This window comes from Fragaria vesca, linkage group LG5, assembly GCF_000184155.1.
Source record: "Fragaria vesca subsp. vesca linkage group LG5, FraVesHawaii_1.0, whole genome shotgun sequence".
NCBI classification, from domain to species: Eukaryota; Viridiplantae; Streptophyta; class Magnoliopsida; order Rosales; family Rosaceae; genus Fragaria; species Fragaria vesca.
The window spans coordinates 7705624-7721411 of NC_020495.1; the positions used below are offsets into that span (position 1 = coordinate 7705624).

General features: G+C 37.1%; 1 protein-coding gene across 1 annotated transcript in view; it reads right to left on the reverse strand.

Annotated features, from left to right (window-relative positions):
• The window catches only part of LOC101313894 (glucan endo-1,3-beta-glucosidase-like protein 3-like), a 3864-nt gene extending 1647 nt beyond the window's left edge, over window positions 1-2217 (reverse strand). The window contains exons 1-3 of the mRNA XM_004299257.1: window positions 2059-2217; window positions 1386-1622; window positions 1249-1282 (exon numbers count right to left, since the gene is read on the reverse strand). Of these exons, the coding sequence (XP_004299305.1) occupies window positions 1249-1282; window positions 1386-1622; window positions 2059-2113 (326 nt within the window). The 5' untranslated portion in view covers window positions 2114-2217. The remainder of the gene's footprint in view (window positions 1-1248; window positions 1283-1385; window positions 1623-2058) is intronic.
• Between the last annotated feature and the right edge of the window lie 13571 nt (window positions 2218-15788).

Genomic DNA, 15788 nt, shown 5'->3' on the forward strand with positions numbered 1-15788 from the left:
AAAAAAAAAAAAAAAAAAAGTAGAGTTTAGAGTAGTGATCTCATATATATGGTGGACTGGGACTAGACATACTGGCACAGCCATCAAGAATTCAAAACTTCAAAAGTTGGCTCAAATCTCAAAAGGTTTGCAAATCCCAAAGCTTTTTTATCATATAATCGGAACATGTCTTGTCCCACTACGAAAGTTGTACTATGCTTTTTATAAGGGACAAAGTTCTGCCTATCACAACGTAGACAAAAACCATTTCACCACAATGCATGGTGGCCGTTACTTTTCAGTTTTTTACCATGGGTCACATACCACATTGTAAATTGGCAATGATATGTTACCCAAAAGCCAATAAAGGTACTATCATAGTTGGATTAACAGGACCAATTTGTTATTTGGGGCAAGTAAAAAGTTACCCATTTGCACTGTTCAATTCAGAAATACTAAACCTTTAGGTAAAAAAAACATTGGATTCCAACTATTTGTAGCATCTTTTGCAGAAATGAGGAGCTCAGAACTATTGCACAAAAAGAAGGAGCTCCACCACCAATAATAGAGGTGGAGGAAGTCAGGGACATCATCAATTCATCATGCAATACAATACTAGTCAAAATACTCCGGACTCATTTCAGATTGGGAAAAAGGATGACAGGAAAAGGGGCTCATGAGCTAATTGAAGTGTCTGAGCAGCAAAAATAATTTAAAGTAATTATCATTCTTTCAGAAAGCACCGATTTTCAATGATAAAAGCAGCGGATGCCTATCCCACCAACGGGAATTTTTGAATGTAGAAAAAGAAAGCCCTTTAATTTAGAGGCCCCAATGATACCCGAGAACACAAAGTTAAGCTAGAGCTAAGCTTCATTATTAGTGTTCTTTCGGCCCTTCTTAAATCCCCAAAACCTTGCCAACCTAAACTTGTATTAAATCCCAGTTTCAGCAATGTAAAAAATAAGCCATGTAAAAAAACAGGACGTTGTGGAAATAATGTGTCCGCCTCGTCGGTTAAAAACACTCAACTTGAAAGCTACAGTAAATAAAAGGGTAATGCTGTAGGTGTGAGGAGTAAATGCAGATTGCTTCTCTGGTAACTCTTTTCTCTCAATCACAGTGTGCTACTACTGTTCCAGTCCATATAATCATTTAAAATGTGTGGTCCTCTTCAAATCACAATGTGAAAAGATTTACTTAGAATATTAAAAAAGACAGACAAATGTAATATCCATGTAAAACAGAGAGAAAGGTCCAAAATCATACCTGGCGCTAGATGGGAAAGCACAACCAGTAACGCCTGTAAATCACCATAGAACAACAATGTAAGGAGTTGGTTAATTACCACACTGATCTGGAAAAGAACACGGAAAAAGGAGTGATGAAAACAATGGGGGGCTTACTGGGATCGGTTGTAACAGGGGTTGCGGTGCCGGCAAAGTCACAGGTGCCTGCAGCTTGGCCCTTCTTCTGGAAATAGCTGTTAACAGCATAGTCACAGTGAGCTTTAACAGTGTTGGGGTTGTAGCAAGGGCCGTTTGAGTGTATGGGGTTACAGTCGGCCCCAGCTCCACAGGCATAGTCCAATGTCTTCTGCAATACTGCATCACTTCCAGTCTTGCACACACACCAATTGGCACCTAAAATAGAAGTACTCCCACAAACGAAATTAAAAATTAAAAAAAAAAAAAAGGAATAAACTTTAACAATCAAAAGGCAGAACCAAACACATCTAAGAGCAAAAGATCAGATTTTTCTGTTCTTACATAATAAAATTAAAAACAATATTGGGATATGAACAAGAAAGAACTACTTTTGGGTACTTGTAGAACAATTTCAAGCACAAGAAAATGTCAAAAAACAAGCAAGAAACAAACTTTTTGAAAGAAAAAAAATCCTGGGTGAAATGTCATCAAATCTACATACGATCCACACATTACTAATAAGGAAAAGTTTAATCTTAAAAATAAAAAAAATAAAAATAAAAACATATGATTTTGGGGGGTTCATGACTCAAGAAGAAAACATGGGGAACATAGAGAGATAAATAAAGCTAAAGAAGAGCAAGGGGCTTACTTGACTGGCCAGCCATGGCCAAGAGAAGCAGAGCTGCAAAAGCTAAAGCAGCCATAGTTGAACAGAGATAGAGCTGTGGCAAGTGTTTGAAGAAGCTTAACAAACAATAATGGTGCTGAGCTCAAACCAGATAAAGAGAGAGAAACAGGAGAGAAGTGGGTATGGGGTAGAGTTGGAGAAGTAGGGGGTTAATATGAAAAGGATTAAAAAAACTGGGACTTGTAAGATAGTGTGGTGATGTGGACAAGTTGACGGTGGCGGTAGTGGCAACTGTGGGAACGTCGTGTCGTTTTCTGAGGTGGTTCTCTAGAAAAACTCAGATGGTTCAGTACTCGCTGCTGTTGCTTCTTTTTAACCTTTTTTACAGTTTTTGAAAATCGACAAGGTTTAGTGGCATGGGGACTAGTAAAACGCAGCCGACGGCCTTGCTCTCTCGAGCTCTCTGTCCAGATTCGTAGGGTTTTGGGTGGTGCCTCGGCCTCAGATACGAAAATAATGCTGAGCTTAGCTGTACCTGTAGACGTTCTGCGTACTCTACTCTCTTTCTCGAATACTGGGAATTATTGTGTATATATACACAGGGGGAAATATAGAATGTTGGAGAGGATATGTGCTCTCGGTCTCACACTCTCACTCTTACATTTTTGCATCATAATGTAATGCATGCATGCAAATACAATGATGTATTCTCAAAATTGACAAATTCCAAAATAATAATAATCAACAATAGTACAATACTGTCATTGTAGATAACTAAAAGATGCAACAAATTTGTTTGTAGTTTACAAGTGCCTTTGAGGCCATAATATACGAGGATTTAGCTCTACATTTCATTAATCTCTTGTGCTTCCATTTTTATTTCTTAATCCAACTTTTCAGAACCACTATAAACTACAAAAATTATGGAGGTGTCAACTTGTAATGTGTCGGTGAGCTGTGACCTGATTCGTGACCTGATTGGTTAATGGATTCAAATTTGTCAACCATTTTCTACTTAACCACCCTAATGACCACTATCTAGATTTATGACACATGTCTCTTTAAATTGTTTTACTTTAGAGAAATTTTAAATACACACCCCTAATATCTTAATACACACCCCTTACTTAATACATTATCTATCAAGTTTTTCAATTCAAGTATTATACTTAATACACATCTCAAACTGTCTAAAATGCCCTTAATTTATGAAATATTTCATTATTAATATAATTAATATATATTTACTATTTGGTACCTCATTTTACATATTATTTCGTCTAATTTCTGCTTGAAATTTTTGGTTATCATCGTTCAATTTATAATCAAATGATTATTGTTATATCCCAACTCCAAATCACCAATACAAGTTTTCAAATTTCATATCCCAACTCCAAATCACCAATACAAGTTTTCAAATTTCACAAGCTAGTAGAATTGTAGAAGTACAATAGCTATTAAACATAGATAGCTAGTTATTCGATAAAACATGTTATGATAAAAATGCAGTACTTGACAATATGATATGCAAGATCAAACTAAAGCTGATACAAATAAAAAAATAAAAATAAATAAAAAAAAGACAACCGAAATGAATTGTGGAAAAGAGTTAGGGTTAGGGGAGAAGACGTGCTTTCGACGATTTTAGGATAGAAAACGTTGAAAAGAATACTTCTAGCATGTGATTTTTGTTTTTAATAATAGATGTATGTTTTGGTCATTTAGCTTACCTATAAAATCTAAATAGAAACATAAAATCATAAAGGTGTGTATTAAGAGATTAGAGGTGTGTATTTAAAATTTCTCGAATTGTTTTTTTTTTTTTTTTTAAAAAGGGACGTCAATCTATATTGATCAAATGTAGGAAAACAATATGAACACGATTCGTCCTCGTAGACTACGTAAAAAGTGAACCATGCGAAACTACCTATAATATAAGCAATTCCAATGTCGAAAACCATAACCTTGAAGCACATAAATAACCAAGTAATCAGAACCAGAACTTGTCAGCGCCTGCCAACTTATTGAACCAATCCAGAATCATCTTACGCAGAAGGGATCTCCCCGAACTCCGATACCAAATCACTACTTTTTCTTTATTGTTGATAACTACTTTTTCTTTCTCATTAACTATAGTTAGAGGTTAATTGTAAATTATCACACATTGCAGCTCTTTATTAGATGGTTCTATGACCAACAAAAAGTTGCTAGTTGGCAAATTTGAATCCTTGGTTAAGCTGTTTAATTGACAAATTTGAGGTCATAAATTCAAAATTCATTAACATATGTAAAGTGTATTAGTTATTAATAAAATAAAAATAAAATAAAAACATGTAATCTCTACTGCTATAAGCCATTATAACTCAATAACTCAGAATGGAGACACGTAATTCTAAAAGAAAACTAAACAAACTAATGAAAGAAGAAAGCTAGGCCAAGAAAATTCAAATACCCTCAAAAGTTTCATCCAAATTGTGAACTTTCATAATTACCTTTAATGAACCAATTAACACAAATAAAAACAATGGTTGTTGTAGTAAAAGCAAAATCAAAACAAATTAAATAAATAAATAATCATAAAAACTACCAGTTGGTAGAACAAATAATTGTATAATATGGTAAACTTATTTAACCGCTCACGCTTATCTTTAGGTGATCGTGATCGTGATCGTGATTCCGTGCAAATATGCACGGGTAAAAAGCTATGTAAAAGAAAGTTGCATCACGTACATGTCTATAACATAATTTCATTGATAATTAGTCATTTTATACCAAGCTCTTAAACAGGGACGGAGCTAGGAATTTGAAATATCCTGGGCTAAGTTTTTTTCAAAATAATATGCAATGTTTTCTTCTTTTTTGGACAAAAAATTTAAATGTGTTAAAGGTAAAAATATGAACAAAATAATTTAGAAAATATTTTTTGACAAATATTATGGACATACAATAGCATGATACAAATGGTCAACTATAGCTAGAGTGTGATATAATTAAGGCATATATTAAGGCATATATATATATATAGACTTTTCTCTAATCGGATGATAGATATATAAATGATTTAGTACTTATTAGATATTGTAGAAGTTTGTCATGTCTTTCAATCCATTCAAGTCCGTAAATAAATAGAGGGTGGTAAAGAAAATAAAATAAAAATCCAAAGTAGAGTTGGCTGCTTTGGTTAACTAAAACAAAAAAAAAGGAAAAATTACAAAGATAGAAACGTAGAGAGAGATTGATTGGCTGGGCTAACTGATATTTTCTTTCATATATATAATTACACATGTAGTAAAGTTAATTGGGTAAAAATTTCTCTATGGGCTACAGGGCAGAGATGCTTCAACTAAGATCCGTCCCTGCTCTTAAATATCGCGAATATTGTCGATAATTTCATTTTTTTTTTACCCAGCGACCTTATCTTTACCCCATAAGAGAATATCGTGAGAAATAATAAAAAATTTGTGATATTTTGGGGAAATAACGAAATTTGCACGAAATTCATGATAACCCACGATATTTTGTTAATAAATTGGCCGAAGTTTTAACAAATAAGGAGGTGTAATATAGTCCTTAGAGCATCTCTAACAGTTTCTCTATATTCTTGATTTTCTCACTTTTAGAGAAAATTTTGGTTGTTTTGCTCCAACAGATTCCCTAAAACTTTCTCCAAAATAAGGAATGTGATGAGAGAGAAAACCAAATTTCTCATATTTGCAGCAAACTCTAAAATTTTAAAGAATGATTTGGGAAATGGTCATCAAATCTGTTGGAGTTGAAGATGAAAAATTGCTTGAAACTCTGACTTTTGTTTCCTCATAATAGAGAAATTATAAAGAAGCTGTTGGAGATGCTCTTAATACTAAACGTGCACTAAAGGGCTAAAAGTCATCATAATACACAACAAAGACCCATAATCGATTTCCCAAAGAACCAAGGCCATGCCACCTTCCATAATCATATGTCCTTCATCTTATAAAATTGGGGAATGAATCTCCATTGATGAGCATGCATAGAGATCTGATAGCGACCGAAACCGGACGTTTCAATTAAAAACTCTTTTGTGTCAATTCGGGGATTGAGGGTATATTTATAATTTACGTTAATTACAAAAAAAAATGAAGATGATAGTATTAGAGAATGAGGTTTTGTGATTATAAACAAGAGAAAACAAAGAAACAAAATAAAGCAGAAAATATCAGATAGATGAGACGTTAGAGACTTGGAAATTCACCACCAAATATGTTTCAAGACATGTTAACGACCAAAGCTTCAATCATTAAGTCGCAAATCGGTATCAATCAAAAACAAACCGTGAACGCACTACGTAAGTTCTTATTATTTCCCTGGATTACTTAAGTAAGATGAACGCACCGTTACCAAGCCTTTAGAATAACCAATCAAGGTATAGACGCTATCCCATCAACAAATTATTGTAAGTATTAAGATCAATGGAAGTTTGATTGAACAAGTATGCAAAACTAATGTGGAAACGCCTACCTAGCATGCAAGTCTCTCTATTTGGTTTCACCTATCGTCCCATAGGTTTTACTACCTTGAATTAAGCAGTATTAACCATTTAGGAGATTAAACAACCTAATTCTAGCCCCACTCACAAGTTTATAATGTTATGTTGCACATACATGAACATGAACATAAACAAGCAATAGTTCTCTATAAACTAAAACTAAATAAACAATTTGATAGACTCAATAATTTGAAACCAAGGTTCAAAACATTATTGGGGCTTCAAACCTTGCCCCTAACTAAGAGAATTCAGCCACACACAGCTGCATAATCATACAAAGAGAATAAAATATGACAAAAGAAAGGTAAACCGTGGATGATGGAGAGATCAATGATGACTTGGCGGCTTCCTTATGTGAGTCTATAACTATGGAAGTTGTGATGATATGAGATCGTTGGCCTCCTCTAATCTTCACGTTCCCCCTCTTTTCAGCTATGATTAGGGTTATGAAACCCTCAAAACTCGTCCATGGGCTTGCCAATGTGGTCTGGGCCTCAAAATAGAAGTTTTGGTCCAAATCAGAAATTCGGGCAAACTGACCTTCGGCCACTCAAACGGTCATAACTTCTTCTACAAAATAGGTATTGACGATTTGTAAAAAGTTCTAGAAAGTAGACTCTTATAGCTTTCCAATGGTATATGGCATATCTCCTGGATTGTCTTAACCTGATCACAATCATCTAACGAAGTTGATTAACAATTTCTGGCAGATTTTCTGATTTCTTTCCTTGCACAGCATGAATTCTTTTTCCTTCAAGATTTCTTCTCTTTCATCTCTTTTGGGCTCCTCAGCTTTATTTATGACCTAAAAACACAAACTTAGTTAATATGAATATTGTTAAAGGAATTACATAGCTAAATATGGTCGGAAATACATTATAAATGTAACACTTTGTGCTCCTATCAAGATCTGGTTATAGAATCTCTATACATTGGTCAGTGTCAATCATAATCTTCATTCTTACGACCATTGAGGGAGATATCCCACCATGAAGTGGCCAGTTGAAACGACAACAACGCTAGTTAGGCTGTAGATTTCTTACCATTCTTAAAGATGACAAGGAAGACGGGAAGACAAGTGGAGATTGCATCAACCATGATCTCGAGTAGAAACATTACAGTGAAACCCTAACCCTGGCATATAGACTCTTAATAATTAGCGATTTATTTAAACCTTTTTTTCATTCGGGAAAAAAATTCTAATCGGTTGGTGGGTACATCCGATCAACTTGGGAATTGTTGGCCCATTATCTTGGCCCGATTATCGGTACCTTTTAATAGGGGTCATCATTTGGCCCGCGAGCCTAAAAGCTTGGCCCGGCCCATAGAAAAACCCATCTCGGCTCGGCCAATAGGGCATGAGGTCGAGCTAGAGCGGAGGGTTCAAAGCCTCGGCCCATGCCCATCAAAGCCCGCCCGGCCTGGCCAAGGTTCTAAAAAACGTTAGGCGCTAGTCGGGCAAACAACGTTCAGAAGATTAATCGGGGACTAATCGGTTTTCTATTTTTGTATTATTTTTTTTCATAAATAATAATTATATAAATAAAATTAGAACAAAATACTGGTCACTCCTCTTATTTTTTTAGGGTTCGACAGTTTAGTCCTCTTTTTCTCAATTTCAATAGCTCACTCCTATTAATTTTCAATGTCATACAATTAGGTCCAATTTGATCCAATTGTTAAAATTGACTGTTAATGTGATGACATGGCACGTTAAGTGTCACATCCCAACTCTTAAATTTTACATTATTTACTAGCTTGGTGATAATAAGAGTTTTACCGTCTTCATCAATGAGCTTTTAATTTTATTGGTCCCTAGAGGAGTTTTTAAGGACGATTATCTCAGAGGAGGAAAATGTGACAACGGTAAAAATGAAAAATTTTAGCTAGTAAAATGTAATTTTTGGTGAGGTATTATTTCGTGGTGTTATTTTTGGAGTGGGGTTTATTGTTTAGTGTGGGTATTAAGTGTTGGACCGGTTTGGGATTTGATCGAGGCCCAAACCATTTCTCTCCTCTTCCTTCTCTTCTTCTCCCCGACTCTTTCTCTTTCTCTCTAGGACTGCCGGAAGTTTCCCGAGCCCCGTTGCTGTCGTCCGGCCAAGCAAGGACACCGCACCACTCCAACACGGTCCGCCGTCTTCTTGGGCTGGTGAGCGGCGTTGCAACCCAGCCGAACGGAGGAAGTCCTCCTTGGAAGCCGGCTGTCCTCTCGTCGGAACTCTCTCCTCCGACCGCCATAGCCGGAGCTGTTAGGCTTAAAAGGAAGCCCTCCTCCCGTGTAGCAACCCCTCCAAAGGTCTCACCCTCTCTTGAGCTAGATAAGGAGAAATGTGGAGTTGAATTCTAGGGCTCATTTGATGTTTTTGTTCGATTGACCTAGTTAGGCTTGAAATTGGGTGTTGTGCTAGTTAAGGAAGTTGTAGAGTGAGTTGAGAGGAAGATGCTGTTAAATTTTGGTGGGCATTGAGGTTGCCGGAGTCGGCCGCCGGCCGCCGCTGCCGGCAGAGCAGACGGCGGCACCGCTGTTGTTAGAGGGATTTTCATGATTTTAAATGTGTAATATTAAAGGGAGTTTAATGGTATGAAGTTTAGAATTTTTTGAGGAGTTTTGGATAGGTTTGGGATTTTTGAAAGATTGGTGAATTTGGCGATTAATAGGGTAGAATCCGACCGTTGGATTTTCCTTATTATTGTTTTAGAATGTTGAAATAAAAGAAATGAGGCTGTGGTTGGAATTTGGCGTGAATCTGATAAGCTTAACCCTAGAAAGGGTAATGAGTTAGGCGGAAGAGTTTTGGGTTATATATTTAAATATTATTTTATTCTGAAATTGAAGTGTGGTCCTAAGCATGATTTTTGTGCTAGGATTCGAGGAGACCTCACTTGAGTGGTGAATTGGATTTTGTCGGGCTTATACCTAAAGTTGTGAGTGGACTTTTGTTCTAATTAAAAGCATGCGATGCATTATATTGTTGATCGGTTATTCTTCTGCTGAAATTGATTGCTTTATTTGATATTTGGCAATTTTTATCTTTTGGAGAGTTACCGAAAATGAAAATGAGATTTTCGGTGGATATGTTTATTGGATATTTATGAGGATAGTATATATATAAATGTTAACTAGCTGTACGTGCTTTTCCGTCATAATGAGGTAAAATTCCGTTATGGTGTGACGTGAGCATTGGACTCAATTGTCGTAGCCCTATATAAATTTAGTAATTTATATAGGGAATATGCATATATATATACACTCGTGCTTTTCCGCCATAATGAGGTAAAATTCTATTATGGTGTAACGCGACCATTAGACACGAGCGTTAGACGCAAGCGTAGTAGCCTTGTATGAATTTCTATTTGTCTTATTCTTCATAAGAAATCATACAAGGAATATGACGAGTGTAAATACATACATATATATATATATAGTTTAGCCTGAGAGGCTGTATTTTATTAAGTTTTAGAGACTGGTCGGAGCTAGTCATGTATTTGCTAGTTTGTGAGTAGAAAGCTTTGAGCTATCGCATGCAACATAATTTCTATGGAAATTTAAATTGGGAAAACATAAATATTTTCATTAAATTCATTTTTGTCCACTCACTCTAACGTTTTCAAATGTTTTTCCCTGAGCCATTCGTTTTAAAAATGTCCAGTTTGCAAGATTACATAGTTGAGGTCGGGCGTACATGGAGACGAGGCATAGTCAATAGTATAGCTTCCGCTCATTTATATATTTTTAGTTCATTTCTCCTCTAATAGAGTTGTTCTGAACCTGTGATTGTTAGTTGTGAGTTTTTCTTATTAAAGTTAGTAAATAAATGGGGAGATGTTGTGTTTTGGGGAGCACGAAGGCTCTAGGAGTTTAAGGTTGGATTTGGATTTTTAGAAGTATATGCAGGTATTATTAGGAAAGGTTGTCCATTTTCAAGGGATGTTATGCTGAATTTTTGGAAAACTTTCCTTGGAGGTGGTCCCCGCAGGATTTACTTCGGGTTTCAGGGATTCAAGGTGGGTCTTGACATTAAGTGTCCATATCAGGCTGTAAAATCCCTAAACTACCCCTAGCCTATTACACCCTTATCAACGCAGAACCCATAACCCATAGCAAACTCAAAACAGTTTGATATTCCTTAGCAACGATGAAGAACCCAAAACCCATATCAAACTCAAAAACAGTTTGATCTTCCTACTTAATTTCCAAAACCCATCAAACTCAAAACCTTCATACCCATTCCAAGCCTTCATTCAACCATCAAAGGGACAACGTCGAAAGCAACGACATGGTGAACAACCCATAACTGTGGGTTCCTAGAGGTCAAGATCGTTTGCACAATGGTATCCCCGATTACAGTAAGTTCATGGGTTTTCATTTGGTTTTGGTCTATGAAATCGAATGATTGAAAAACACATGTTTCTAGGGTTTTTTGAATTTGGGCAAAAAAATTAGGGCTTTTGAATTCAAGGGTTTTGGAGGGGAGAGAAAGTAACCTTGTTTAAGCGCATGGCTCGAACAACGTCTTTGTCAGAGGTGGAGGTTGAGGTGGACAAGCCGCGGCCGCGGCCTCCGGGTTTGGGGGCGGTTGTAGTGGAAGAGCAGCAACGGATGACAAGTCTAATGATCGATGGTGGTGCGAATTAGTTGTTTCAATGGGTGCGAGGAGGATAGGCTCCATAGCCTCACCCCATCCATCTCTCTTTTCTTCTTTTGTACTTTTCCAACTCAACTACTGCAAGTACTCAACTACTGCTTCAGTTCCCTATCTCGTATTCTTGTTCACTTCAACTCCAATGAGCCTCTCATAGTGGACTTTGTAGAGCTAAGCCCGTAATCTATTAGTGGATGCTCTCGAGTCTTGAGTTTGGGTATGTTGCTCTCATGTTGTTTGAACATGTTGTTAGCATATGGCTTTAAGGCTGTGTATGTGTTGGTTTTTAATATCTTTAAAATTGTAGTTGGGTAATCTGGGTTTGGCTTTTAATTTAGTACTTTCTCTGTTGTTTTTTCTTGTGGTCCTAGTAGGTAGTGAACTACTGTTTTAGATGTCTCCCATGTGGGAAGAATTTGATAGTTGTAATGGCTTGGTCTTTGTTTCACGTTTGGCTTGTAGCTCTATTTTCTTATGGTCCTAATAGTTATTATTTGCTTAATACAGCTAGCCCAGATAATTTCACAGTGAAGGTGCATCATGGAGGGTGTTTGGTGGATCGAAAATATGTTGGAGGGAGGTATGATTTCTAACTACTGCGACAAAGATATGATGTCGCTTGTGGAGGTACATAACATGGTGACGCAGCTCAATCCATGTTATGGAAGTGAAGGGATTGAATACTAGTATATGGTGGGTAATGAAGATGCTGAGCTTATGAAGCTGCAAACAGATATAGATGTTGTGCATATGTGTACTTTTGTACCATTATGGAGGTTGATCATATTGTACTTGGACCACATGGATTTGCAAAATCAATTTGAAGGGTTTGAAGACTTTTTGTTTAGCCAAGGTAGCAGTGGTGTATTTACCGAAGAGCCTCGACATGGTAGAAGCAATGGAGTTCAAATTAGAGAGGTCGAGCATATTGTAACTACTCAAGCAAACATAGTTGATGGTGTTGGTCTAAAAGAGAAGGGAAAACAAAAGGTGGTGGAGCAGGAAACTATCAAGAAGAGGAAGTTGGTGGGGTCTGCTCAATGCATAAACTATATTTCAAAAGGCTTAGAACAGTCTAGCAGTGGAACTGGATGTTCTAGAGATACCTTAAGCATGCAAGAAAATGAAGTGAGTTGTCTTCAAGATGTAGAGATAGATTATTTGGATCAACTTCAATCATATGGTGGTTTTGAAGCTTTAAGTGATGATGAAGAAAGTAGTGAAGAGAATGATGAGGATGATTATAATCTAGCTTTTAATGATGAAGATCATGACCAGTATGGGAGAGATGATGATGATCATGATGAGTCGGATAATGAAAGAAATGAAAAAGAGAATGCGGGAAGTATAATCCTTATGGACAACGAAAAGAGAATCCCAGAAGATGAAGAGTTTGTTGATGATGAAGAACGATTTGTTGGTCTTGATCAAGATGATGAGAAGTTCTGTTATATTATCAATTCTCATGGGAAACGTGAAGAGGTGGAGTTGAATTCAACCCTAAAACATACATGGATTATACTTTTACACGCTCTTCAAACCCTTCTGGCAATGCCAACTTAATTGATTCAACTTCGGTTGGCGATATTAGGGCAGCGAAGAATGGCAAACCAGTAAGCTCCAAACCCAATAGTAGTTGCTGCAGTTGTAGCTTTGTGAGAATGTATTCAGTTCCAAGAGCACAGAATATCACGGTTCTTGGTTCAAACCCTCCGAGCCATCTTGCCCATTTCTCTACCAATTGCGAACTTGGGGGATCCGGCTTCATTGGCCCAGTAAGAATGACTGGCTTCTTCATCTGGATTTCGATATAGTTAGAATATGGCCCTGCGAATTCTCTGCAGCTTGGTAAACAAATTGCATCACAATCGCTGAGAGAGGTCACTATGCGTTTGCTGAATGTCACCTCACTGCCATATTCCATGTTCAACATGGCATCAAACGCTCGAGCTTCGTGAGTTTGTAACTTGATTGAAAATGCTTCATCCAATTGATTTTCTATGGGCAGGACTAGACTTAGGCAGCACCATACACTTGCAGGATTGATTACGGAGTAACATACTGATTTGATATTCGTTCCTAGTCCACGCAACAATGCAGGCAACCAGTGACTTATATCGAAGAAGACAATGTCAGGCTTGAGTTTGACGAGAGACTGTTCGATTTGGGTTCTAGTGAGGTCCATGGCAGTGGCAAGAAGAGAGCCCAAAGAGAGATCAATGTCGGCTTTGGTTTCAGTTCCCGGAGGGAGGCCATGGACATGAGAAACATTGAGGGGAACGAAGGTAATGAGATGAGGGTGGAGGTTATAATGCTGCAACTTGGATCGAGTTTTGAGAGGTACAAAGAAGGAGATCTTGTGGCCTCTTTCTGCCAGCTTGTTGGAGATGTGGAGGAATGGAGTCAAATGACCCATAGCAAACCCTGGAAACATGGCAATATGCAAGGTGGTTTGGTCACTCATGTTTGGACGAAGCAAGCAGATATCAAGTAGTTGCCTGCATGTAATTGCTTCTGTCATACTCATTATATAGCTTAGAGGATAACGTACTGATCTTAATTTGTCCATGCCATTCACAAGATGCGTTTCAATTATGGGGATCTTGTGGCCTTGATCGCTCTGAAAGTTTGTTGGAGATTTTGGTAATGGGTGGGTTAGCTAGTACATGGATTTTCATGATGTATCGATCACAAAGTAGTGCAGGTAAGTGGGTAACTCATAAAGTCATAAACACAGCTTTCAAGGATATTGCATTTGCAACCACGTACATATTCTACAAAAAAGGCCATGCAATCAGTCATGGGAGAGGCCCAGATATGCAAGAGAGCCGGTAACATTAATCAAACGTGGTTTTGGTGTAAACTATATACTTTTTGTCTATATGCATGCATGCAAGCAATAACATGACTATAGACTAGACAGAGCTTTATGAAGCCTACCTACAAGTCATTTTCAGTTTTCATCGAGTCGCTTACTATTTCTGCATATAATCGCAATCACTGGTACTTGTGTGCATGTAGGAATGCTAGTTAGTACTTCATGAAGTTTGTCATTTGGTGGGCTAAATTAAGGTCTGTTATATGTATCCTTTGTTATGTTCTTTATTTGTTCCACTGATGGGGAATAAGGGTTGCAAGGTGAAGAGACCTAGTGTGACATATCGATCTTGAACCCAAGGATACTCTGGGTGAAGGGTTGCAAAGTGTTATGAACTTCGAACATAGATCGAGCACAAGATTGCTGAACTTGAGGAATTACAGTGAATATAACAAAACAATCTCACCACTACAATCATGCATCTGAATGTATTGTACATGAACAGATGAACTTGTCGGAAACTATGTCTTATACTCATACTATGCTGAAAAAGAAAAGAAAAAAGAACAATGTTTTGTGAATGTTTCTGAATGTATTGGAGTTAGTATCAGCAAGTCTTTGCTTCATATCCCGGGCTATTGAAAAGAAGACCTCCTACACATTCAGATTTGTCTTTGCACTCTGTAAACACATGCCCAAAAGGCCAAGGTAGATCACATCGAAAGCTTACTGTCTCAAATAAATTGATGCCATATTCATTAGGAAGTGCTTGACCCTTTTAAGTGCATATCGTTTAGGATATGTGCTCTCACTGTTACATTTTTGCATCTCATAATGCATGCATGCTATGCAATTGTATTCCGTTAACAACATCGAGGGCAAACGATGGGACAATAGAATTAAGGTAAAGTGTAACTATATTGAGAAGAAGAGTTATGTATTAGAAGCACTAGCCTTTGCACTCAAATTTACAATTCACACTCTTTCTTTCTTTTTGCGGTTAAAATATAAAGAGAGAAAACATATACATGTTACTATAGACAAAACGTAACTCATTCAAAGAGGAAATAAAAAATGTGAATTGTAAAACATGAAGCACAAATTTCAAACATGAGGAAATCAAAAACGTAACTCATGCTACAAACTTGTTGTAGTTGAGAAGTGTCTTTGCAGCCATAATATACGAGGATTCAGCTCTACATTACTTCAATGTGTCATTTGTGCCTCTATTTTCATTTTTGAATCTTCAATTCTTTATCATAATATGTGACGAGACTCTGTTCCCGCACTTAATATTTACTTGTCACTTTATAGTTTGATACACTATAACTAATTATGCGGTTGTCAATTTGTTAATGTAGTAGAAAATTACATTATACATACTATAACCATGAGTTCGTCAATAATGAGCCATGTTAAGCAAAACCTAAGCAACCCTAGATGCTAGATTCATCTATAACTTGCTCCATAAGTCTATAACTTGGGTTTCAATCAAAAAAAAAAAAAAAAAAAGTACTATAACTTGGGCCGCCCGGTTATCGGTTCATTTAAACCAACCGACGTAGCTGGCCCAAACCCAAATAGCAGTAAACCGGTTTAACCGGTTCAGGACCCGTACGTAAGTTACAGTGCTGCTTCGTCTCTGAAAAGTCTCAGAACGCTTCAGAGTCCGAAGCTCGATTTCCCTTTGGCGCCGTAAAGCAAAACCCTAAACCGGAACCAGAAGACGGAAAGCAAACTCCGCCGGCCGAAAAACTCCACA